This window comes from Ursus arctos, unplaced genomic scaffold, assembly GCF_023065955.2.
Source record: "Ursus arctos isolate Adak ecotype North America unplaced genomic scaffold, UrsArc2.0 scaffold_22, whole genome shotgun sequence".
Taxonomy (NCBI): domain Eukaryota; kingdom Metazoa; phylum Chordata; class Mammalia; order Carnivora; family Ursidae; genus Ursus; species Ursus arctos.
The window spans coordinates 49969714-49994741 of record NW_026622897.1 but is presented as its reverse complement, the minus strand read 5'-3'; the positions used below and the strand labels follow the sequence as shown (position 1 = coordinate 49994741).

Genomic DNA, 25028 nt, shown 5'->3' with positions numbered 1-25028 from the left:
CAGGCTAAGTTCTCAAGAAATCATTTTGGACCCTCCATACAGAGTTATACTCTGTAGCCTGCTGAGCTAGGGACGAATCCCCTCTTTCGACTAGGTTGCAACATCTTGTGTTCCTTCTCTGCTCTATGCCTCCCTTGACTTTCTCCTCGGGCCTGGTCTTCATCTCCTCTCAGCGGAGCTGGTCCGAGTTCCTTGGTTCCTGTTTTGTACTCTTGCCTCTGAGCCGTGTTCTTAGCTCTCCGGCTTACCACCTTGCTCCCCAGGGGGGCAGTGAAATAGCCCTGAGTGTTTGTACAGAGGAAGCTCTCAGAATGAAAGCCAGTACCCCGCCCACATGTGCGCATAAAAATATCAGCCTGTGTCTGGAGAGTTTGGTAAAAAGAATTCCATGCTTTGACTCAGATGAGAGTAGTCAGGACCAGGGGCAAAGGAACTGTGGTCCAGGATTTCTGAAGCTAAGTGTGGGTTTTTTTCCCCACTCCACTATCTGCAGCTTGTCCTCCGAGCCTGATTCCCGCTGCTTGGTAGTCCCTCTAACTGAAGTTAAACAGCTTTCCATTTCTCAATCTCATAAAAGCCATCTATGAAAAGCCTACTGCAAATATTATTCTCAATGGGGAAAAGCTGGAAGCCTTTCCCTTAAGATCAGGAACACGACAAGGATGCCCACTCTCGCCACTATTATTCAACATAGTACTAGAAGTCCTTGCAACAGCAATCAGACGACAAAAAGGGATCAAAGGTATTCAAATCGGCAGAGAAGAAGTCAAAATGTCTCTCTTCGCAGATGACATGATACTCTATATGGAAAACCCAAAAGAAGCCACTCCCAAACTATTAGAAGTTATAGAGCAATTCAGTAACGTGGCGGGATACAAAATCAATGCTCAGAAATCAGTTGCATTTCTGCACACTAATAACGAGACCGAAGAAAGAGAAATTAGGGAATCCATCCCATTTACAATAGCACCAAAAACCATACGTTACCTTGGAATTAACTTAACCAGAGACGTAAAGGACCTATATTCTAGAAATTATAAATCACTCTTGAAAGACATTGAGGAAGACATAAAAAGATGGAAAGATATTCCATGCTCATGGATCGGAAGAATTAACATAGTTAAAATGTCCATGCTACCCAGAGCAATCTACACTTTCAATGCTATCCCGATCAAAATACCGAGGACATTTTTCAAAGAATTGGAACAAATAGTCCTTAAATTTGCATGGAAACAGAAAAGGCCCCAAATCGCCAAGGAACTGTTGAAAAGGAAAAATAAAGCTGGGGGCATCACAATGCCGGATTTCGAGCTGTACTACAAAGCTGTGACCACAAAGACAGCATGGTACTGGCACAAAAACAGACACATAGACCAATGGAACAGAATAGAGAGCCCAGAAATGGACCCTCGACTCTTTGGGCAACTAATATTTGATAAAGCAGGAAAAAACATCCGGTGGGAAAAAGACAGTCTCTTCAATAAATGGTGCTGGGAAAATTGGACAGCTACATGCGAAAGAATGAAACTTGACCACTATCTCACACCATACACAAAAATAAACTCCAAATGGATGAAAGACCTCGATGTGAGACAGGAATCCATCAAAATTCTAGAGGAAAACATAGGCAGCAACCTCTACGACATCGGCCAAAGCAACCTTTTTCATGAGACATCCCCAAAGGCAAGAGAAACAAAAGATAAAATGAATTTATGGGACTTCATCAAGATTAAAAGTTTCTGCACAGCCAAGGAAACAGTCAGAAAAACTAAGAGGCAGCCCACGGAATGGGAGAATATATTTGCAAATGACACTACAGATAAAGGACTGGTATCCAAGATCTACAAAGAACTTCTCAAACTCAATACACGAGAAACAAATAAATAAAAAAATGGGCAGAAGATATGAACAGACACTTTTCCAATGAAGACATACAAATGGCTAACAGACACATGAAAAAATGTTCAAAATCATTAGCCATCAAGGAAATTCAAATCAAAACCACACTGAGATACCACCTTACGCCAGTTAGAATGGCAAAAATAGACAAGGCAAGAAACAACAATTGTTGGAGAGGCTGTGGAGAAAGGGGATCCCTCCTACATTGTTGGTGGGAATGCAAGTTGGTACAGCCACTCTGGAAAACAGTGTGGAGGTCCCTTAAAAAATTAAAAATTGAGCTACCCTATGATCCAGCCATTGCACTACTGGGTGTTTACCCCAAAGATACAGACGTAGTAAAGAGAAGGGCCATATGCACCCCAATGTTCATAGCAGCATTGTCCACAATAGCTAAATCGTGGAAGGAGCCGAGATGCCCTTCAAAAGATGACTGGATTAAGAAGTTGTGGTCCATATATACAATGGAATATTACTCAGCTATCAGAAAGAATGAGTTCTCAACATTTGCTACAACATGGACGGCACTGGAGGAGATAATGCTGAGTGAAATAAGTCAAGCAGAGAAAGACAACTATCATATGATTTCTCTCATCTATGGAACATAAGAACTAGGATGATCGGTAGGGGAAGAAAGGGATAAAGAAAGGGGGGGTAATCAGAAGGGGGAATGAAACATGAGAGACTATGGACTCTGAGAAACAAACTGAGGGCCTCAGAGGGGAGGGGGTGGGGGAATGGGATAGGCCGGTGATGGGTAGTAAGGAGGGCACGTATTGCATGGTGCACTGGGTGTTATACACAACTAATGAATCATCGAGCCTTACATCGGAAACCGGGGATGTACTGCATGGTGACTAACATAATATAATAAAAAATCATTATAAAAAAAAAATAAACAGCTTTCCAATGTGTGCATTGAAAATTCTCAGCGCCTGTGCGGGCTGGTGCAGGGCCCATTCTGAGAATTGAAAAATACTCGCGTGCACGTCCTCAGGCCGTGGCAGCTTCCTGACGGGTAATTCAAGCTCGCTCACAGGCCGGAGAGGGAAATGCTTGAGCCAGCACGGGGAAGCCTGCCAAATTGGGAAGACAAGTGGCAGAAAACAGATTCCATTCCGGAGCGTAACAATCACATTAGTTGATGCAGAGGAAAACCACTCCAGCAACTGAAAGTGGTGTGAGGTGGGTGCTGGGATGGCCAGCGACAGCCATGGGGCTCTGGGGACGGTGCTCCATGATACATGCCACTAACAGGCAGGCACGGCCAGCGAGGGCTCCCACCCTCTGCTGCCTGCGGAGCACAGGGAGCAGGTCAGCAGTCGGCAGGAAAGGGCCTCTGTGCAGGGGGTTTAAAAAGCTAAGCGAGGTTATTGCTGACACCACTCTGCAATTTAATGTAACTCCTGCCTTCCTTTTCCCCTTGGTTTTGCTAATGTTGGCAAGAAGGTTGTTCACTGCTTCAGCTCTGGCCAGGCCCTGCCAAAGGATCTAGCAATAAAGGACACTTTTTGCAATAAAGGACACTTTCCTTGCCAAGACATTGCGGGACTAACTAAGGACATGCTGAACGGCCAGTCGCTGGGTCTACACGGGGTTCCCGGTGTTCCCTGCTAAGGTCCAAACTCTTTGGCATGGTCCAGGAAAGCCCTTCCCTAACTGGCCCCAAGTCATGCTTCCAGTTTCAACGCCTGCTTCTTTATTCCAACAACCCTAGGCTCGGGCATTCAATCTTCCAACGGTCCTTGAACGTTCCCGGCCCATTAATATCGCTGTAGCTTTTTGCACACGCTGCTCCCTCTGTGCGAGATGCCTCTGTTCTTCCTTGCCAACCAGCAACCCCTATTTAACCTTCAAGATCTGGCACAAATTGCACCTCTTTTGTGCAAGTGGGCACCAGAACTTCTGTTTACTGACCGCCTTTGAGGAGCCAAGCCATGCCAGGAGCCCAGTGTGCACTGTTCACGTTTCCTCCAAGCAATCCTGCCAGGCTGAAGTCAATGATTTCCATTTTAAAGATATAAAAAGAGAGGTTCAAAGGACTTCAGGAACTTGTCTAAAGTTACTCAGCTCGTGAGTGGCAAAGCTGGGATTCAATCAGTCAGTCACCAAATACTGGTTATACTCCTACTGTATACCAGGCACTCTGGTTACAGCAGAGGAAAAGATGGAGAGAATTCCTGTCCCCACGGAGTTTATAGTATGGAAAGAGAAAAGACAACGTCCAAGTACCTGTAAGTATTTCCAAAGAGGGAATTCACAGGCAGCTATGGATCTAAATTCACACCATGTGAATCTCGGCTGCCTTTGAAACTTCCTCGGGCAGATTTCTTCACTGTCCCCTGAGATCCCTCTGTCACCTGCCCCCGCCCCCCGTCACACCTGGTGGTTAACTCCCAGAGCACCAAGCTATGCTCTGCTCATCTCTGTATCCTAGTTCTTTTCCCAGGTCCAGCACCAAGAGTGTACTCTTAAAGGGCTAGTGCAGTATAAAAATGGGGGGGCTGGTGGGAGGGCTGGGTGCGGCGTGAGGGGACAGGTGTGCAGCCCCAGGGCTCTAGCAGGCAAAGCTTTCTCTTTTACCTGAGAAATATCCATGACAGAGTCACAGCTGAGGGGCCGGGCCGAGGTAAGATCATTGGAGCCCAGCAGGGTGGAGATGACCCCATTCTGATCAATGCGTCTGATCATGGTGCCATCCACGAAGTAAATCAGCCCAGACTTGTCCACCGTGATGCCTGGGAAAGAGAAGCCAAAACAGGGAGTTCAGCATTAGAGGCGGTAACTAGCTACATGCTCGGGGAGCCCTGCAGGCTGATGGAGACACTCCGCTCTGTGATTTGACGACATCCTCCCCACAGGGTTCGATTCTCTTCTAAAGGCCTGAAGACAGATGCCCAGGGGCTTAGGGTGACTTGTTCAGAGCAGGGATTAGAACTAGAGTCTTCTGATTCTCCAGGGCTCTGGTCCTTCCACCTTACTGCTTCTGGAGATTTCTACCTATCAGCTTAGCTAGCCACTAAAACCGGACCCCTGCTTGTCGAGCACTAGAGGTAGTGGTAAGGAGAACCCTTTTCAATGTCAAAACTGTGAATTATTTAAGTGAACCTACTTATGAAGCCTTGTAATTATATTAATCAAATCCCCTTTTTGGTAACAACTTTTCTGTTCCAAGATAATCATCCTTCTTGTTTTTCTATTCTGATTTTATTTTCATTGGTTATTATAGATGCATAGAGTCTAACCATGAAACCTGTGGGTGTGTGCAGAGAACATGGGTGAAATAAATGTCCATAAAAAGGCACACAGACGAGAGCAGTCTGAATTCGCCATTCGTTTTCTCCATGACCAGCTGTGTGACCTTGGGTAAGTCACTGGACGTCTCTGCATTCGTATTCTCAGCTCTTAAATGAAGGGATTATTCTAAATTTGTACTTCTCACTCCCGGATGTGTGTGAGAATCACCTGGGCGTTTTCTATTAGGTACCCCACAGGGAGCTGGTTCAGAAAACCTCAAGTGAAGCCTGAATATCTGTCTGTATTTTTGACGAGCACCTCGGGTGATAATGATGTGAAACAAAGTTCGAGAATCGCTCTAATAAATCAGTGCTTCTTAACCAGTCATGTACATCAGAACCACCAAAAGAGCTTTTATTTTCCCCAACATATACTTGCTTGGCCTCACTCCTGGAAATACTAATTCTGGGGGTGGCTGGGACTGGGACCAAGATATGTTTTATCATGGGTGATACTGATTTCCACCCCCAATTTCCACCCCAAGAGTTAGACATAGCCCGGCCACACCGAGAACTGCTCAGGGGTGCTGGGGCTGAGAGACGGACGAGAAGGCCCCCAGGAGCACGCAGGCTAAGATGGGGAGTCGGGGCCCCGGGGAGGGCCCGAGGGAGTGACACGACGAAGCAAAGGAGATGCTGGTCAGTTGTGTTCTGTTCAGGCTTCTCTGGGACTGAAATGAAAGAAGGGGTTGGGAAAAGCTTCCCAGAGGAAACTTTCCGGTCGTAGAACCTTGGCCGTGTCACTTCACCGAGTCCAGCTTCCTCATCAACAACATGGGGATAAGAACAGCTGACTTGTAAGAGCCCGCAGTAATTATTAGTGGCTGATAATTCTGAGAACGTGACCAGCGCTTTGTGGAGGCCCTTGCTCTCGGGGTCCACGTGTCCAGGACGGGGGTGGTTTCAGACCCCATCAGGGCCTCTGAGTGATGAAGACTTCCCAGAGCAGGACTTCCGTCCACCCCCTCGTCAGGCTGCTCAGGGCCGGAGGGCGATTTCCCACAGAGGACAAGGCAGCCTTCAGGCAGGGACGCCTTTCTTCTGTCCCTGCCTCGAGTGTAAATTAGTTGCATTCTGTAAGCACCAGGACAGGAGTTTTCTTGTCTGCCTGGCTCTGCTCTGTCTTCCTCTTCCATCTGCTGGGACTGAGAAGTGCTCCGTGAACAACTGAGTTTCTTGTTTACAAAGTTGGCTGCACTGGCTAATAGAAGTGATCTGCCCCCTGATTAATTACTTCAGATTTTCTCCTTTTGTTGTGCTAAATAGATGGACATCTTTTCTCCCCACTGCTGTGAAGTGTCTGCATCCTGTGGCACCCTTGTCATTTCTGTCTGGGTTAATTACAGACTTTTGGGCAATTTCACTGCCGCTACACCTGTGTGGCTGCATCTGTGTGTGGAGAACATACGTGTGTGGGGGGGCAACAGAGAAAGACCTAGAGAGAATAACATTTTCAGAAAAAACCTTTACTTCTAAGGGAATAGAATGTTGTAACTGAACGTGTTCTTAGGGGATCCATGGAGCCCAATCTGCTCATTTGTCAACGGGAAAACTGAGGCCCAGAGGAGGAGGTCAGAAGCCAGGGAGCAGCAGGACCAAACTGTAATGCAGGATCCCTAAGTGCAAGCCTGGTGTGCTTTTCACTGCAGGCTACTCACTCAGGGTTGGGAAATTGTAATTGGGACCGTGGAAATCACAATACTTACCCCACAGTCACCACCTGACCAGTCCGGGTATGTAAGCGAGATGAGATGAGATGACATATGACATGGTGTGATAACATAATGTAATGTAATATAACAATTCTGATAGAAGTCACTATTTATGAGATGTTTATCCAGTGCCTGGAACCACTGAACTAAGCATTTTCACTCCTGATCAGATTTAATCTGTACTACAACTATGCAGTGCATTTCTATTTCATAGACAAGGAAACTGTGGCTCAGGTTAAGCAACTCACCCCAACTCACATGGCTACGAGGCAACAATGTTTGAATTTGAATACAGAACCGCTGATTTCACTAGAGTCTAATGCTTTGGCTGGAAAGTGCACGTACCAACCACTGTCACAGACATTAATTCCAATTCACTAGGGACACAGCTGGGTCCAGGAGAGGCCCTGCGATCTGGCGCTATTTACTAATACGATCACGTATGACATTGTTGTGGGACATCATGTGAAATACATTCATTTTGACCCTCAGAACAACCCTAGGAGGTGGACACAGAAGGTATCGATGTCCCTATTTTACCGACGGGGACGCTGAGGCTCACACACTATAGGTCATTCGCTTTACGGCCGCACACAGCGGATGTTTTTCTGATGAATGTTGACAATGACAGCTTCTCCTCCAAAAAACCTTCCCTGTGTTCTACGCACGGGGGCCTCTCTTGCCTCTGGTCCCTCACACAGTTTCCCTTGCCTCTCAGGGAGAAGCTCCTCTTCCTCTCTCCCACATCAGTGATTCACATTCAAGTCTTATTTCTTCTGCTACACTGAACTTCTCTATGCAACCACAGTGCACTGCACGCTCAGTGAATACCTGCTGGGTAAGCAAATGAAGAATTGTAGCTGTGAGTAGAAAGTGGTCTGACTTTTTGAAGGACTCAAAACTGAAGCCTACAGTTAACCCGTCCTGTGGCGTGCGAGCATCTACAAAGACGATACGCTGCAATGTTTTGATAAAACAATAACATGAGAGCGAGCATAGATGTTCAACAGGAGGGGACTGATGAGTGAATGATGGGACGCCCATTTGCTGGAATGCTATACAGCCATAAAAAATGACGGCAGAGGAAACTGACAACATGGAGAAGTGTTCATGGTATATCAATTAGGGGAACAAAAAGGAGGTTACCAAAACAGTTTGTTTAATGTGACCTCAACTTTGTCTGTTTTTGGTGAGCACCCAAACACACGCACACCCACACGCAGGAAAAAGACTAGAAGGGAAGACGGGAGAAGTTACCTGGGAATACTGCTGGCAGCTGGAATTGTGACAATTTTAACTTTTCCCTGTAGACTTCTTGGTATTTTCCAAAATGCTTTCACAAGGATAAACATGCATTTCTTCCAAAAATTGAGTGGGTATGAAGGCCGAATTTTGCTGTCACATGGGGCTGATATATATATATATTTTCCAATTCTAAGCCCGAGTGTGGAGTTGGACTCCTCACTCCTGGGAAGTTGATTATCAGGATGCCCATCAGTGTTACTGACTGTGTTTACAAGGCAAGGCCTTACCTCGGGGGTTGGTAAGTGTGGCTTCAGTGGCCTTGCCACCATCCCCGCAGCGAGTGTCATCGAAGGGGAGGCACTGGTCACCCGTCCCCGCGACCACCTCGGAGTTCTTGACAAGGTCCTTCACCACCACGGTGGACTTGATCTTAAAGACCCGCCGGCTGTTGGTGTCCGAAAGGAAGACAGCCCCACTCATGGGGTCCGTGGTCAGGTAGTACTTATGGGCTGGGCTGTGACTGCGAAATAAGGACACACCAGTTGGTGACCGTAGAGGTACAACCTGAATCCAAGCAAAAAGTCACCTAGGGATGACTTTTGGGTGACGGCTCTGCAATTTTTCTGACCCCAGTGGGTGGCTTCACTGTCCCTCTTCCCTAACTGTTAATACGAAAAGCTCTTGCCAATGAGTACGATGCCCGGCCCAGCGCCATGTCCACAGGAGGGGCTCAACCCGTGTTTTCTTCAAAGGATTATCAGGGAGGCTTCCTACAGGGGGGTATGTAAAGCCAAGCCAGAAAGACCAGAGGGCTTGCCTCTAAAAAAACACTTCAACAAGAGTTCACAACACAAGCCCTTCTCCTGCGAGTCTGCCCCACCCCCAGCCACCTCGGGACTGACTGACAAGACCCTGGCCACGTCTGACTCCCAGGCAGTGGCAATACAGTCTTCTGTCGACTCAGACTCACATTATACTTATCAGGATGAGTTTGTAATTTGAAGCCACACCCAAGGAAAAAGAAATAAAACAAGGGGGCAGTTCTGGAGATACTTCTGTTTCTGGAAACCAGTCCTAAAGACAAGGCTCTGGCGACAGAGGGAGGCAGAGGCCGACCACGACCGCACGGAGGGTGACAGAGACAAGGCACTGGCCCTGGGCACACGGCAGGAAAGACGCACAAATTTTGGAATTGGATCAGTCTGGGTTCCACGTCTGGCTCGGTCATTTCCAGGTTCTGAAACCCGGGCAAGTTAGCTGGCCTTCTGAGCCTCAAGTTCTCTTCATCTGCAAAATGGGGTGTAAACAGCTACCTTGTCGGTGTACCAAGAAAATTACATAAAATCCTATGTGAAGAATATTTAGCATAGCGCATGGCACATCGTAGATACTTAATAATCGTAACTGTTAGTCTAATTCCTAGTCATTAGGTCTGTTTTTACAGTTGGAGAGGACAACAGAGTAGGTATACCTAATTAAACCTGAATTGTCCTATCACATGGTACTGCTTTATAATTTCTCCCAAGTCTAGCCTGAATTGGAGCTGGACTCCTACATCCTGGAAAGCTAATCTTCAGTCCCTGTGCATGGCCTGGTCACTCCTGGGCCCTTAAACTGCATCTTAATACTGGTTGCCGCTTCCAAGTTTCTGGAAAGTCTTCTGATTCAAAGGACTCTCCCTCTGTTCAGGTTGGATGGCCTGGCACCGGCCATTTTCACTGGATGGTGGGCTGCAAACCGTGCTGGGGGTTCCGAGGGCAGGCTGAGAGGGGCCTAGAGCCCCAGCACCGAAGGGGCACTGTACAAACCTTCAAGATGCAAGAGAATCAGAAAAGTCCAGAGGAAGTGATCTTACATCTTATCAGGCATGTAGGTTTTGGGTCCTTTTGAAAAACAAAATTATATTTTACAGCTTGGTGTTTTTTGAATTACACATGAAGATGGAGGGATCATCATCTTTTCAGTGTCAAGGTCTCTGAAGGTCTTAATCTGGCCCTGACTGGCTGTCATTGTAGCCATCCCTTGCTTTGAGCATTGTCTTGGGGACTGACTGATTCTTAACAGGGCCAGGTTCCCAGACCCAAGATACCCTCCCTTGATTTTCTCTCCTTGAATTAGACTAAGGTGACATGATTTTCTCCCACTGTCCTTCCTCTCTAGACCTAACACGACTGTCCCATCACCTCATCCTTCTCAAATAACAGGCAGGTCTCCCTGCCTGCAGCCTGGGTCCTTCCCAGGCCATTCTTCCTTGTTCTAACTCAAACATCGTCACGTCACCCCAGAGCCAATGCCCTCCCTTCCAGGACTCCTCATGGCTTCTAGGCTGAGTTCAGACTCCCCAGCCGAGCAACACACGGGGCTTTTCACATGCTGCCACTGCCTGGTCTCTCCAGCCTCCTCCCAGCAGATGCCCTGCACTCCAGCACCTTGTCACCCCCCACACCTCCGCATCTCTCTGTACCTGCCATGCCCGCTCTGTGGAATGTTCCATCCCTCTTCCCTTTTCAGCCTGCAGAACTTCTACTCATTCTTCAGGTGTCAGCTCAATGGTACCTTTTCTGGCAAAACCTTCCCTGACCCGTGTCATAACTGTCATATCTGTTCGTAACTGGGTAACAGGACACTTCACATAATGCTGTGACTATTTATTTATGAGGCTGTCTCCTGAATCTGACAGTCAACACTTGAAGGGAAGAGACGGGATTTTATTCATTTTTGTATTCCAATGTTCAATTTGGCGCCTTCTAGTGATAGTCGCCCCTTGCTTTAAAGGGGTGGCATCTCCATTTTGAGCTTATTTAAATATCATTTTCATTCAAATTACTTGGTATTTCTTTCACTTCTCTTCTGGGGGAAGCTGGTAACAGGAGAGATGTCCTGTTTATCTTGAAATGCCCCCTGAGACTTATCCTATAATGCAACACAGATTTAATCTCCCCAGATGACGCGGATTCTGGCTAAACAAAAATGCAGTGACCTTAGATGCCACTCTGCGATGCGGGGCAGCCTTGATCTCTGCTTTCCTGATGACAGCTGCAAGGTGGGGGAGACCATTTCATTTCTTTGTGCATCACTCATGATAAACTGGTGCCCTCCACCTTGGCAGAAAATGTGTCCCAGAGGAAGTATGGGGGGGCCCTGTCCACTGAGATTCGCCCCGAGTTTCTGGCTCATGTCTTCCTGCACTGACCCAGAGAAGTGGCACTCACGTACAGTTTCTCAGCTCAGTGAATTCCAGAAGGGGATGGCACTGGCAGGACTGTCCCAGAGAGTCCGAAAGGGCTGCGGCCCGTCTGCTGTGCCCAAGGACATATTGCAGTCTGGTGGTCAGGGAAGCGTAGGGAAAGAACGCTAGCTTTGAACTAAGAAGACGTGGGTTCTCATTTGAGCAAGTCACCTACATCGCTCAAATCGTAGGTCCCTCGGCTGTCAGCTGATGGAGTTCCTGCTCTGCTCGGCCCACAGGCTTGTCATCAGGATCAAATGAAATTATACATCTCAACAGCCCCTTCCAACTGGTAGAGCTCTTGGACAGTCTTCAGGACACTGCCTCCTGATGCCACCTGCCCAGGGAGCAGCAGCCAGACCTCTGCAGGGGGCAGGAGCACCGTTCAGTGGAGCAGAGCTTGCCGAGCGGACTGTCGCTGGCATGAAAGCATCTGCTACCACCGCTGGGGGCTTGTGCTGCCCCAGACACCATCCTAGTGCTTTCTCTGCACAGCCTGACATGCCTCACAACTACTGTGTAAGGCAGGTGCTTGTTGTTGTTTTAAATATATATATTTCAGAAAACTGAGACTACCAGAGATGGTTTCCATCTCCAGTCTTCTTGACCTAAAGGCTGTGTTCTTCCTATTTGCCCACGCTGCCTCTCAGGGCCTCGAAAGTGCCCCTGCCCTGACCCAGCGGGGGGAGCACCCGACCATGTCCTGAGACCCAGCTCCAGCGTTCTCTCATCTGTAATGCCATCCCTGGATTCCCAGCCCTGCCTTCCTCCACTGGATAACTGGCCACTTCCTTCGTGGCGTCACTAGACCCTCTGCAGAGGAAGTGTTCCAGAAAGGTCTACTGACTTTCTGAATCACTGAATGACTATCTGCCTCCCTGGGAGCGTACAGAGGAAATACTAACGCTAAGGAGCTTACAGTGATGGTGCTCAAACACGGATCAGACTCACCAGAAAAGCTTAAAAAAAAAGAAAAAGAAAAAGAAAAAGAAAAGCCTCACTGACAACATCTGAAAGGCCTGGGCATCTGCACCCTTAAGGTCTCTCCAGGTGATGCTGAGCCACAGTCAGATTTGGAAACTGAGGCCTTACAGCAGTGTTCTTCACACTTTCACGGGCAGACAAATCATGTGGAGATCACGTTAAACGGAAGATTCCAGCTCAGCAGTTCTGGGCTGTGGCCTGAGAACCTGTATTTCTAACAAATTTTCAGAGGACGACAGGGTAGCCTGTCTGTACTGAGAGTGGCAAGGCCTTGGAATACTCTAGAAACCATCCCTTCGCGAGATGGAGCCCCAGGCCCAGCTCTGCAGCAGGGACCATGTTGGATTCAGCTCTGATTCCTAGTGTCTTGGGCTGGGCTGGGCACAGGGGAGGGTCACAGCTCTGTATCCAGAGCCCACCGCGGGACCCACATTCTTTTCTACCTCTGTAAACATGAACTTGGCGCCTCTGGAAGCTACACACATTCTTGGAGGCTCTGAGGGTGTCATTCCCGAAGCTCATGGCTGAAATCAAGCCTCACTCTGCCTTCTTTCTGGAAGCTGTGGGGAATGTCCTGGTCGGAGCTGGGAGTCCAGGGACCAGAGGCACTCTATTCCCTGCTTCTGAGTGAGAATTCTCCCTTTGTCTCAGAGTAACATCTACAAACGAGCATCCTTTGGCTACATCTGGCAGCAGCCCTGGCAGAACTTGATTTACTGGCTCTTAGAACCAGTGGGAAGACCCACAAAGACAGGGGTCCAAATGCTAGTTCTACCACCCACTCGGTAGGTGACCTTGGGCAAATCACTTCATTCCTCTGAGCCTTAGTTTCTTCATCTGAGAAATGGGGATAATCACAACTACTTCAAAGGGCTACTTTGAGGACAACATTGTATAAAGACTGCAAATCTCCGAGCATAGCGCCGGGAGAAACCTGCAGAGTATCTACATTACTGCATAATGGAAAAGCCAGGTATGTCAGACTTAATATTGTCCTGCCCAGCATATTTCCTGGGGCAGTAAAGGGCCCTCTGTTGCAGTTAACTTAATATGTGCGGCTGGGATTGATGGAGACCTGAGTTCAAATGTGCTTCTGAACAACAGGCTTCAAGCTTTCCTCCATGACCCTGGGGAAGAAATCTAGGAGGAAATAAGAATCCTCGTTCCCTGAAGGGGTCCACTGAGGAAGACACCCAAGGGATGAGGGGTCCCTGGACTGGGCATGCCCTGTGTGGTGGGCTGGCATGAGGCTGAACTGTCAGAAGCGGACAAGATGGCTCTGGGGAACACACATGCGGACTCCCACTCCTGGGAACAGCCGAGACAGAAAATGCTCATGGACAGAGAGGACAAAATTCTAGAATTTTTAATCCCCTTCTGACATTAACGAAGGGGGACACGAAGGCCCGGAGAGAGGAAGGGATTTACCAATATCCAAGTGCCAGTTAAAATCAGAGCTGGGACCTGGGTCTTTTCACTCCAGATTTTCTTTAGAAAACTGGGGAAGCCAGAAAGAAATTTCTTTTTTCCTTCCACTTTGGTTTATTTCAGAAGTAGTTTCTGGCGCCTGAGAAAGTGATGAATTGAGGGAGGGCAGGAAGCTGGCTTTGAAATCATGCCACGGATGTATCAAAAGATCACTAAATGTCAGAAACAAAAGGCACGAAAACCACAGCTCTCACGGTTGACAGATGACGAGGCTGGAAACCGGAAATGCTGGGTGACCAACCCAGAGGCACCCGACGACTGTGCCACGGCGCTGGACAGGAACCCTGGCCTCCTGATTCTTCCCAGCTCCGGCCCCATAGCCCAGCTGCGTCCCAGCCAGTTACCACCACTGACTGAAGGTTTTCATGTGAAATGCTGGGTTTTCACCCCAGATCTTCACATGAAACGTACCTCTGTGTTCTCTCTAAAACCATCTCGGCGGTTATGTATCGATTCATGGTTCAGTATCATCCATACAAAGCTCACTGAAAATTCTTTTAGATTTCGGTGTCAGGAAAAAACAGTCCCCCTCTGAGAAGTGAGCATGTTTTTCCATTTCTGATAATGCAAACCATGAGAATAATTATGTTTCCCTGTTTACTCTAGCTGCCAGGAAGTTCAGGGTCTAGTTTGACATACAATCACATATGTGTTTCTTCCTTTTTTCTTTTGTTCTCAACTTCTATTTAATTTACTTTAAGACATGTGTCTTTGGTTATAAGAGGACTGAATTCCTTTCCGGAAAAGATGGAGACACCATCATCATCATATAATGGTTATGATGATAGTAATAATACATATAAATATAATAATAATAATATTTATTTATTATTTAGTAATAATATGTGCCTGCCTGCTGTGCCAGGCAGGCCCCCTCTGTGCCTGGCAGCCCCCCTCTGTGCCTGGCACAATGCTACATACTTTATAAGCACCCTCTGTAACCTGTAAAACAGCCTCCAAGAGAGACTTTGTTAACTTCCAGGAACAAACAAAAGCGCAGAAAGATGAAGTGATTTTTCCAAGGTTACACACTGGGGAGCTTCAGCTTTCTCATCTGTAACCTGGGTGCAGCAAGAGTGCTTACCTCACAGGGTGGTTTGGGGATGAACTGCTACAGTCCATGTAAATCACTGAACCCTCTCTCTGACACACACTGGATGCTCTATCCATGTTAATTATTATTCTAACCTTAAAATAATATATATGATTGGGGCGCCTGGGTGGCTCAGTCGGTTAAGCATCTGACTTCAGCTCAGGTCATAGTCTCAGGATCCCGGGATCAAGCCCCATGTTGGGCTCCCCGCCCAGTGGAGAGTCTGCTTCTCCCTCTGCCTCTGCTCCTTGCTCTTGCTCTCTCTCTCTCTAACAGAGTCTTAACAAAGTAATATATATGATTGTTACATTAATACTATATCTAATTACACAGGTGTGGATATAAACATTATGGATTTTGGGTCTAACTCTTTCCACCATCCTAAGATTTTCTTTCATTCCAACTTAGCACTTACCCCATGTACCACTTTGATGTGAGCCACACATGGATAACTGAAAGCCACCTCTGTGGCATCCCCAGCTCCACCTGCCCACAGCTCCTTTCGAGTCACCTAGATGTGTGTGAGGCGACTGTTCCCTGGGACTCAGACTAGTGCTACAAAGACAGTGGTGCTGAAGGGCAGACATGTCTCTGTCACTGTGAGCCTCCATGACAAATCTACCCTGTGACAAAGTTCCTATTTGGGGACCACTATTTTGGGTGGTCCATATGGTCTGAAAAATCCTCCCCAACTCTGTCCTTGCTGGCAAACTTTCTGGTGGGGTGACCTGGCATCCCAGCCACCAAAGCCAAAGCATCCAGAATGCCCCCAGAAGTGCAAATCTGAAACCTGCCTTCTTCCAGGTTCCTCGCCTGATCGAGATGTTCTCAAGACTACCCATTGTGACCATCGAAGCCACTCAACACAGTTAGGATGATGTCCTCATTTACTCCAAGGAGAAGCAGACTGGTGTTCAAATTACCATGCCAAAGTTAAAACTGTTTCCCCTATTATTTCTGTCTGTCATGTCCACAGACAACCAGAGTAGCTCCTGCACTTCGCTAGAGATGAAAGGAACTCAGGCTCTCGCCCCCCGCCTCCCCCCATTATTAATGACTTCCTCTCACTGTAACTGATTACCCCCGATCAGTTCCAATCGCACAGGATTCATTTGCTATGGAGCCGTCTGAAATTGACACGTGCAGCTTACCACACAACATGCAACAAGGCAGAGGAGAGACAGGAAATTCTCCACTGGTTGGCTTACCTATGTCTGAAATCTTTATTTCTGACAGAAGACAGGAGAGCAGGGAATAGAAGAAAGAATGAGGTGTTAGCAGTGGGGTTAGAAGCATTATTAGCAGCCTGAAAACTTGACAGCAATGGTACTGTACAATACTATAATAAATAAAGACTTAGCAGCTATGACACTGATTTATTTTATATTGGATATTATTTGTCAGTGAGCTCACTTACAAGCAGCTACATATCACAGAAGAGGCACGGTTTCACCTGCACCACTATGGCTGAGTTCAGGGGAAGAGGAGGAGGCTGACATGCTGCCGCTCTCACCAGGGCTAAGACAGAGGCTGGGACCGCCGATCCCCTTCCCTGTACAGAGACACATGCCCAGAGATACACCTGCTCACTGCTGTGTCTCTGTCGGTGGGCATGCGGCCCTACAGAAGGTATTCAAAACTTGCGTCACCCACCGTGATCCTGCTCATAACAGAATACAGAATTGGAGACACACCGTAATTAGAAGGGAGGGGGAGGAACAGGGAAATAGGCTGGGAAGACAATATATTAAGATGGTAACATATTGATAAATTTATTTCTTTCCAAATTTCATTAACTCCTCCCTTCCTTGTCTACTGTCTCCCATGATTTCCCCTCAAATGTGGGAGGGAGGCAGGGAAAATGGGATGCCTTATTTGAAGATGTGAAAATGGGGGCCCAGAGAGGGTAAGCGTATTGCCCAAAGTTGCACAGCCTCTCTGCCGAGGTGGCCTGACTCCCTAGTCCCTGGCTCTTTCCATCGTACTACAGGAGATAGGAAGACAACGGCAGCAGCTGCCTGGAGCAAACAGGCTTACGGGCTCCTTCCTCCCTGACAGATGTCTGTGGCAGGGAAACCCATAAAAAGAGAGAAGAAAGGCAGAGAATATTCCATCGGTAGTTCTCATTAGCCTTATATCTCATCTCCTAGGAGTCCAGAGAATTTGAGCTTCTGATTGTTCTTGTGGCCAAAGACCCTCTGCTTCATTTGTCCGTGTGTGTGTGTGTGTGTGTGTGTGTGTGTGTGTGTGTGTGAGAATAGGAACCCTTTCCGACGGTGGTCAGCCAGTAAGCCTTCCCTTCCTTTCATGTGTGCCCTGCAGAGTGAGATTCTCAGCAGGCAATGACCTCCACAGAATAACTTAATGTGGCATTAAAGCCAATGTGGCTCTTTTTGGGTGAGGCAGAGCTGTGTGATTGACGGCCTTCTGGGTTTGGGTCCACCATGCTAAAAGCTGGACCTCGGGCAGATTCTTTAAATTCTCTGAGTCTCCTTTTTCTTGCTTGTCAAGGGCAATCATGAGAAATATTTTGCAGGACTGTTATACTGGGCAAATAGTTGGGACCTCACAAAAGTGAGTTTCCTTATCTCTGGCTATTTTAGAGGAAGGCTTTCCAGCTCATGGGCCCACACCCTGTTCACATGGACCCCGGTCTAGGAGATGGGCAGATCCCCTTCCCTAAAGCAGTTCTGAGGAACCTGGCGTCATTTCTCCTGACTGGGAGTGTGGGGCTCCCCTGTCTCTAGCCACAGCTTCTCTGTAACCCTAGAACCCACCTTATGACAGTGCTTTGGTTCTAAAAAGACCTGCTTTAGGGAGGCCTACAGAAAATTCAACCCATCAGGTCCTTCCCCGAGCTCTAAGTGTGGCTGTGCTCCAGCACGCATGGTTGCGATGGGGAGAAAGAAAAGGCTGAGTCGGCTGGCTGTGCAGCACGTGCGGGGCCGAGAGGCACTGCCTGATTTCAGCCTGCGGGCCTTTATCTGAAGAGAACCATTCCTAACTCGGATGAGTGTTTAGTAACAGGGCCAAACCAGGTGACGCTGGCACGGGGGCCGTGTCCATCCTGTTGTCCTTGTGCTTCTAAGAAAACTCATGGGACTAATTCCAATCTGTTTGGTGCCAAGAATCAGGAAGAAATTCAAGGGCTTCTAGAGTCTAATTCCTGGTTGGTAGCAGACCTTTACATCTTCTGGGCACCAAGATACCCCTGTCCCACAAGTGGTTTGTCTTCATTGCAGTGCCCCATGGAAAACAGCACCTGCTTCCCCAAAGCCCCCAGTTTATAGTTCAGCCCCTGAGCTGGGAAGTGGAAAGTCCCAGATGGACTCTGACAGGTGAGGCTCCGTCTATCCCCTCCTCTGGGTGCAGTGAGTAACGCCGGGTGGGCCCAAGGCATGGCCAAGGAACGGTATTAGCAAGTGTGAGGAGGGCGTCACCTTACATACCTCAACTCCAGGATGTTGGTGACGTTCCCAGAGGGGAAGATCCTTCGGACGTAGTTGAAGTCTCCCACGTAGAGGCTCCCGTCGGAGCCACATGTGAGGGCCACGGGGGCCAGGAGCTTGTTGCCGTCAGCAAGGCCGTTGCAGCTGGGGCAGGAGATGCTTCTCCGGCGCCCGTTGCCCATGATGCTCCCAATGACAGGGGGCTGCTGAGACACAAACTGGTTCTCCCCATTCCCTTTGTGCAAGATGCCTGGGGCAAGGACAAAAGGGCAGAATCACCAAAGGAGCAGGAAATGGCCCTCTTCTATGGCCGACACAGAGTCCCCGTGATTGTGCAAGGAATGCAAGATCTCTGCCTACCATTTCCAGACTCACCCCCCGCCAAGGCTGCCGCACCCCCATCATGAAACCCAGAATGTCTTGAACAGGCCATCATGCCTTCCTGATCGAATGCTCACAGTGACCCTGTAAGATAGGTCCCATTATCCCCTCTGTATTAATGGGGGGGGGCAGGCTGGTGGCTTACCTGAGGTCACCCAGATGGTAGCAGAAGTGCTCCTGAGCCTAGGCCCTGAACCATTCACCGCTTCTCAGATAGATAGTACATGGCTAGTCCCTCTCTTTATTACAGTGTGCATTTTTTATTACAGTGACCCATTTTTCTCTCTTTAGATTGACACCATTTCAAGCAGGGAAACCATGTCTTCCCCCTTTCTGCACCCCCAGTGCCTAGTGCAGACTGGACATAGAGTAGATCCCAATGAATGTTTAAAGAAACGCACGAGTGAAGTTCAGTCTCCTCTCACCAGGGTGGAGTCAAAAGACCTGGGTTTTTATCTGGTTTTGCTCCTAACGGACTGATCCCAGATGTTGCATAGGACTCCCACTGGCTTTACCTGCTCTTGGGGTCTCAGTTTTCTTACCAGAAAAATGAAGAGACTGACCTCAGTAACTTGGAGACTTCATCCCATACCCACACTGTTTCTTTTCTAGGCCCAGATCACCTTCGTCTTCCATATTACTGCCACAGCCTCCAAACTGGACTCCCTGCCTCCGACCTCACCTCTTCCATACTGAAGCCTGAGTTTTGGGTTTATGGTCACCAGGATCTTCTCCCGGGCTGTCACCGGTTAGCTTTATCCTTTATTAAACAGGTGTCTTTCATTCTTACATAGTCTAATCACTCATTTTGCTACTGTAATGTTTGTGCTCTTTTTGGTTTCAGAGAATCCTCTGAGATCATAAAGATATTCTCTTCTGTTTTCTTCTATTAGTTTTAAAGCGTTATCTTTCAAATTTAGATCTTTAATTAACCTGACTCATTTTGTATGTGGTGTGAACTTAATTTTACTCTTTTCCACCTATTGAACCAGTTTTCCCAATGCCAGTTTCTAACGTAACTGTCCATCCCCCACCGATAGCTGACGCTGCCTCTGTCACATACCAGTTCCTATGTATGCATGGTGTTGTCACCCACAGACACCCATCCTGTCCCCTGTCCTTACTCTGCAGCTACAGAAGCCCTGCTGTCTGGCCGGGCACAGGAAGATCTAGGGCTGCCTACACTTGGCGGGTGATGAAATTCTGGCCAGTGGTGTGGACGGACAGGTGGGGCGGGCAGCTGCTGGGAGGTGTCCCTGAAATGGAAAGGGCTTGCCCTTAGCCCTTCTCCTCCTTCTTGCTGGCTGGGTCATGGATATGAAGGCCGGAGCTTAAGCGGTCACCCTGGACCATAACCTTGGAGTTGGAGGTGCGAGCAGAGCAATGGGAGGGGAGGAGCCAGGACCAGGACCTGGACCTGCCAAGCCAGCCCTGGACGGTCTCCCTCCAGACTCTGAGCTGAGTGAGGAACAAACTTTCAACTCGTTTGGAATTCTGTTATTTTGGCTTTCCCGACACGTGTGGCCAACACTAGTCCCCCGACTACTTACAGGTCAGTTTCTGAACTCCGAGCTCTGTCCCATAGAGTCTATTTATCTGCTCCCGGGCCAGCACCACACAGTGCTGGAGACTGGTTTTTCTAAGACAGTGGATTATCTGGCAGTGCCTCTTTCTTCTTCTTGTTTTAAAGGCTGCCATAGCTATTGGCAAATCTTGATGCTATCATAAGTTCTAGAATCAGTTTGTCGATTTTTCCTTAAACCACGTGGTGTTTTGATAGGCATCCACTGCTTCCTCAGGTGAGGCGGGAGACATTATTCCCGTATTTAGTTGGCCCATCCCGGAACACAGTCAAGGTGAGCTTGACCATACAGAGCTCGTTGTGTCACTTGCATGCCTGGAAACTTTCTGAGGCTTGACACCTGCCTCTGGACGAAGTTCAAAGTCCCCCTCTTCTCAGCCTCGGCTCTAGCTGCTCCAGCCCCAACTTTGGCTTTTGCTCTTGTCTTCATTTCATCCTTCGCTCAAACCACAGCGAACCTTCTCTCCCATTACTCTTCTTTCAGCTTTGTGCTTTGGTGCATACTGTGCCTTCCACCTAGAATATTCTCCCTACTAGGGCTAATCCTACAGACCTTTTGAGACTCAGTTCAGAGCTTCTCACCAAAGAGAACCTTGCTGAACCAAGAAGCTGAGGTGCCCCTGTTCGTGCCCTAGGGTCCTGTGCCTTTGTGCGGGGAGGCAATGCCACCCACGGCACCACTTGGAGACCACCTGGGAAGTGTCTGGCGTCTTACCAGAGTGTCAGCTCCTGAGGCCTTTCATTTCTGTATCCCCAGCGCCCAGCAGTGACAAGCACAGAGCAGGCTCCCAAGAAATATCTCTGTTGACTAATCCTTCTGACAACTGATCACACACGAGCCCTTGTGGTTTGAAGTGTGCCTTTTTTCCCCCTCTGGCGGGGCAGGAAGGCTAGGAGACAAGGGTCACACCCGAGGCCTGGCTGCTGGAATTCTACGCACGTACTCACCACTTTGGATGTTGAGGGCATGATGTTTGTCTAGGCTCCAGCCTCCCAGCTTGGAAGCATCGATTTCGTAGCCCTGCAGCACTGCTGTTCTTTTTTCCCAGAGGATCAGATCTGGGCAGGATTCATACTCATAGCCCACAGAAACTGTAGGAAACAAAAGGTGCAAAATGCACAGGTGAGCAAAGCCTCTGCTCTGGCTTTGATCTGCATGTGAGGCTCTGGCTTGTCTTTTGTAGCAAAGGAGAGAGGATCCAATTTCTCAGCAGGAACCAAACGTACGTGCAGTACTGACACGGAGGTGCCGAGGCTGAATACCTTCCTTTCAAAGAGCAATCGTGCATTATTAGGAAAAGTTAAAAAAAAATGCACTAAACACCTTAAAAAGGACCCAGGTGAATCGATTCCCAGGACATAATCCTCTCGTATGGAAAATACTTTAGGCCCAAAACTCTTCACTGAAGCATTATTTATCATAGGGCAAATTGGAAGTCATCTGAAAGTTCAAAAGGGGTTAGAGGTTGAGCTCAAGTGTACCCGCTGGAGGAATATTATGCCATCACTAGATATTTTGGTTATGAAGATAATGGGGTGACACGGAAAATGTTTATGGAATAATGCTAAGTTGGAAAGACTGGTTATACACAGTATTATATCTATGCTTAAAAAAACTATACACACACACATAAAATAACTATACATGAAGAAAGAAAATAAATTTAAATGTTAACGAGTAGTGGTATTATTTATAGAAACATATGAATTTATTTATTTTTTGTCCACTTATCAAATTTTTATGAATGATAATGGTATGACTTGACTAGAGAAAAAAATTCAATATTGTTTATAATGAATATATGGGAAAAGAGCTCAGGGTACTTTGAAAGCTGGAAGATGCTTTGAGGCCTCAAAGCTTGAAAATCCCCTGGTTTCACTTCTGTTTCATAAATCCAGGCTTCCTTGGAAGGGCACCGGGATGCAGGCTAACCCTGGCAGGCGTCCCAAGGCGGGGTTTGTAAAAAGCCCTATAACTGCCCTATGGAAAGGAACTAGCAGGGATGGGAATGCCATTTCTTTCAAGTATCCTTCTGCGCAGACACTATTCGCCAAGCAGGCAATATCCTACCGCGTGTTCAAGGCGGGAATTAACAATTGGGCAGCTCCTGAAAGTTTCCCTACATGCCATAAAAGGTTGATGGCCAAATACGGCAGGAGGGGAGTGTCCACATGGACATCTTCCCTGTGACCAGGAGTCCTGTTAGCAGTCTCTCTGCCTCCTGCTGGTCACCTGTCAGCCCAGGAAAGTGAGCCTCTGCCCTTGGAGGTCTCACTGAGCAGACGCTTCCCCTTTTTCCCTGGCTGACGGATGCGAAGGATACTCATTTCACCCGAAGAGGTTGTGAAGTTTCGCTGTTCTTGAAGGGACCCCAGAAGCAGTTTGAATTACAGAAAGGAGAGCAAACGGTGAGAGACAGCATCTTTGCTCCCAACATGCCCTTGCGAGGTAGGGTGGGCTGTGAAACTACAGGGGAGGTCTGCGATGAGTCCAGCTCTCTTCCTTCCTCATCCACCCTTGGGGAGCCCCCTCACCTCTCTGCTTCCTCTTGCAGACATTCTCTTCATGATTACCTGCCTTCCTTCCCTCCCTTCTTCTCTTTCTTTTTACAACATGATTTCTCCTCTGCTTCCTCATCCTGCCTTCGCTGAATCCAGCAAGGGAATGAAATTGGAGCAGGGTTCAAGGTAAGAAGGAATTCCCTGGGCTAACCTTCTCCATGCTTGGGGGACTAGCCCCGCAGGGCTAGGTCTGCTAGCAGTCCAGCTCAGAACCCTCCTTGGGACGCTCCTCTATACGGAGGGGCTGGGACCCAAGCGAGGCCACAGTCACCTTCTGCCTCATCTTAGAAACAGATAGCAATGACAACAAGGAGAGAACCTCTCTGACTGCAAATGAGATGAAGAGGCCAACAGGCCTTTCTGATGAAGAAAGAATCTTTGCCCCAGCATCTCAGTAAAACTGAAGAAACCCAGGAGCTCCAGACTCCCACATGTTTAGTGGGTGCGTTGAGGCCAGATGGTTGTGAGGAGGCCAGGACAATGCCACACAGCTCAGTCTTTGTGGCACAAAGCCTCTGTTCACCCATCACATACCACCACGGTGCTTTGCAAGGACCCTTTTGGTTTTGTAACCCACTTTTTTAAATGATCAACTTCTTTACATTCAGGTCTTTGAGTACGTTCTCTGAGATTGTGGACGGTCCCTGAAAAGTCCTGAAGGTCAACTAAGCTGAAGGTATTTCTGAGAAGAGTAAGGGAGGAAGAAGAAACAAAGGAGGTGGAGAAAGAGCCCTGTGCCCCCAAGTGTTACTCTCTCTCTGGGGATGGCCTTGTGGTCCTGTGGCTGAGAGGCTTACCAAAGGCTTCCGAGAGCCCAAACACCTTCTGGTTGTAGACGTCTGTCTTGTCCCAGATGAAATAATAGGACAAGTCCGGGGCTGCGGCAAACCACTTCCTGAAGAGGCGGCCCTCAACGGCCACCATGAGGTGCACCTTCATGAGGTTGAAGGGGATGGTGGGGTGGGTGAGGCGGATCCTCAGGACGGACTTGTAGCCAGGGGTCCGGCTGCTCAGGTAGCTGAGCCTCATCTTGCAGCCAGAGATGGTGATTTCCTCCTGCAACGCCTGAGGAGACAGATTACATGGAAAGTGACGCTCAGGGACTCACGGCACATGGGGAGATGGCAAGCCCCACGCACTCTGGGTGACCGCGAGGCAGAGGAGGAAGCAGAGCAGGGGGACCAAGGGGAGCAGAGGGGCAGGGACTAGAAAAGAGAGAAGAAGGAAGAGGGGGAGGCAGAGTGTGAAGAGGAGCGGGAGGAGGAAGGAACCCAGAGGTGCAAGGCCTGGTTTCTGGGGCCGACTCTGTGTGGTACACCCCGCCTCAGCGAGCCTCAGGGTCCCCCCCATTCCGTGGGGATGACGACGCTCACGCTGTTGCATTACTGAAGGAACACACAAAATATTTATCATCATGGTGCCTCTCGTTCACTGGCGATGTCATCCGAGAAACTCATGTGAGCCGCTGAATCTCAGTTTCCTCTCAGGATTGGTGTGAGGACTGAGTTGGGTCACATATAGAAAGTGCCCAGCTCATAACAGGGGCTCAGTGAGCGGGACAACGGTGCTGGTGCTGGTGCTGGGACCGGCGGGTATAGGACAAAAGACCTTTCCCTCAGACTAATGTGGACAGCTGCCTCAGCAGGAAGGATAGTGTCTCCCTCAAAACTTCCCGGAAGTGAGATCCTCCAATGGCTGTCCCCTTCAGGAAAGTAAACAGAGACCGGGAGAGGTTGGTGAAACAGTTATGCAGGGTGGAGAGCACAGCCTGCCAAGGACCTGTGGGCAATGCCTCCCCCAGCTCTCCACGGAAAGAGGCCGAATTGGCGACATGGAGTTTTCGTGCCCCGGTTCTCCTAGGTGCTAGATGAACAGAATGGTGGGGAAGGCGGCACTTGATCTACTGGGTGTAACGGGCTCAGTTCCAAGATGGAAACTTGAAAATCAATGACAGGATGTTCGGGCACATGGAAGAGCAGAGAACTTTTATCAGCTTGATGCTCTGGGCTCCGTTTCAAGAAGGGGACGTTAAATCAATTGAGGCTAACGTATCCATTAAAAGGACAATGATCATTCTGTCCTTGTGTTCATGGTGAAACTGGGCCTTC

The 25028-nt window shown here is 48.4% G+C and overlaps 1 protein-coding gene across 1 annotated transcript in view; it reads right to left on the bottom strand.

The window, feature by feature from the left end:
* Window positions 1-25028, bottom strand: part of TENM4 (teneurin transmembrane protein 4) — a 593869-nt gene that overhangs the window by 42375 nt on the left and 526466 nt on the right. The window contains 5 exon segments of the mRNA XM_048217331.2: window positions 4483-4637; window positions 8440-8672; window positions 18396-18645; window positions 21307-21450; window positions 23718-23985. Coding sequence (XP_048073288.2) covers window positions 4483-4637; window positions 8440-8672; window positions 18396-18645; window positions 21307-21450; window positions 23718-23985 — 1050 coding nt within the window.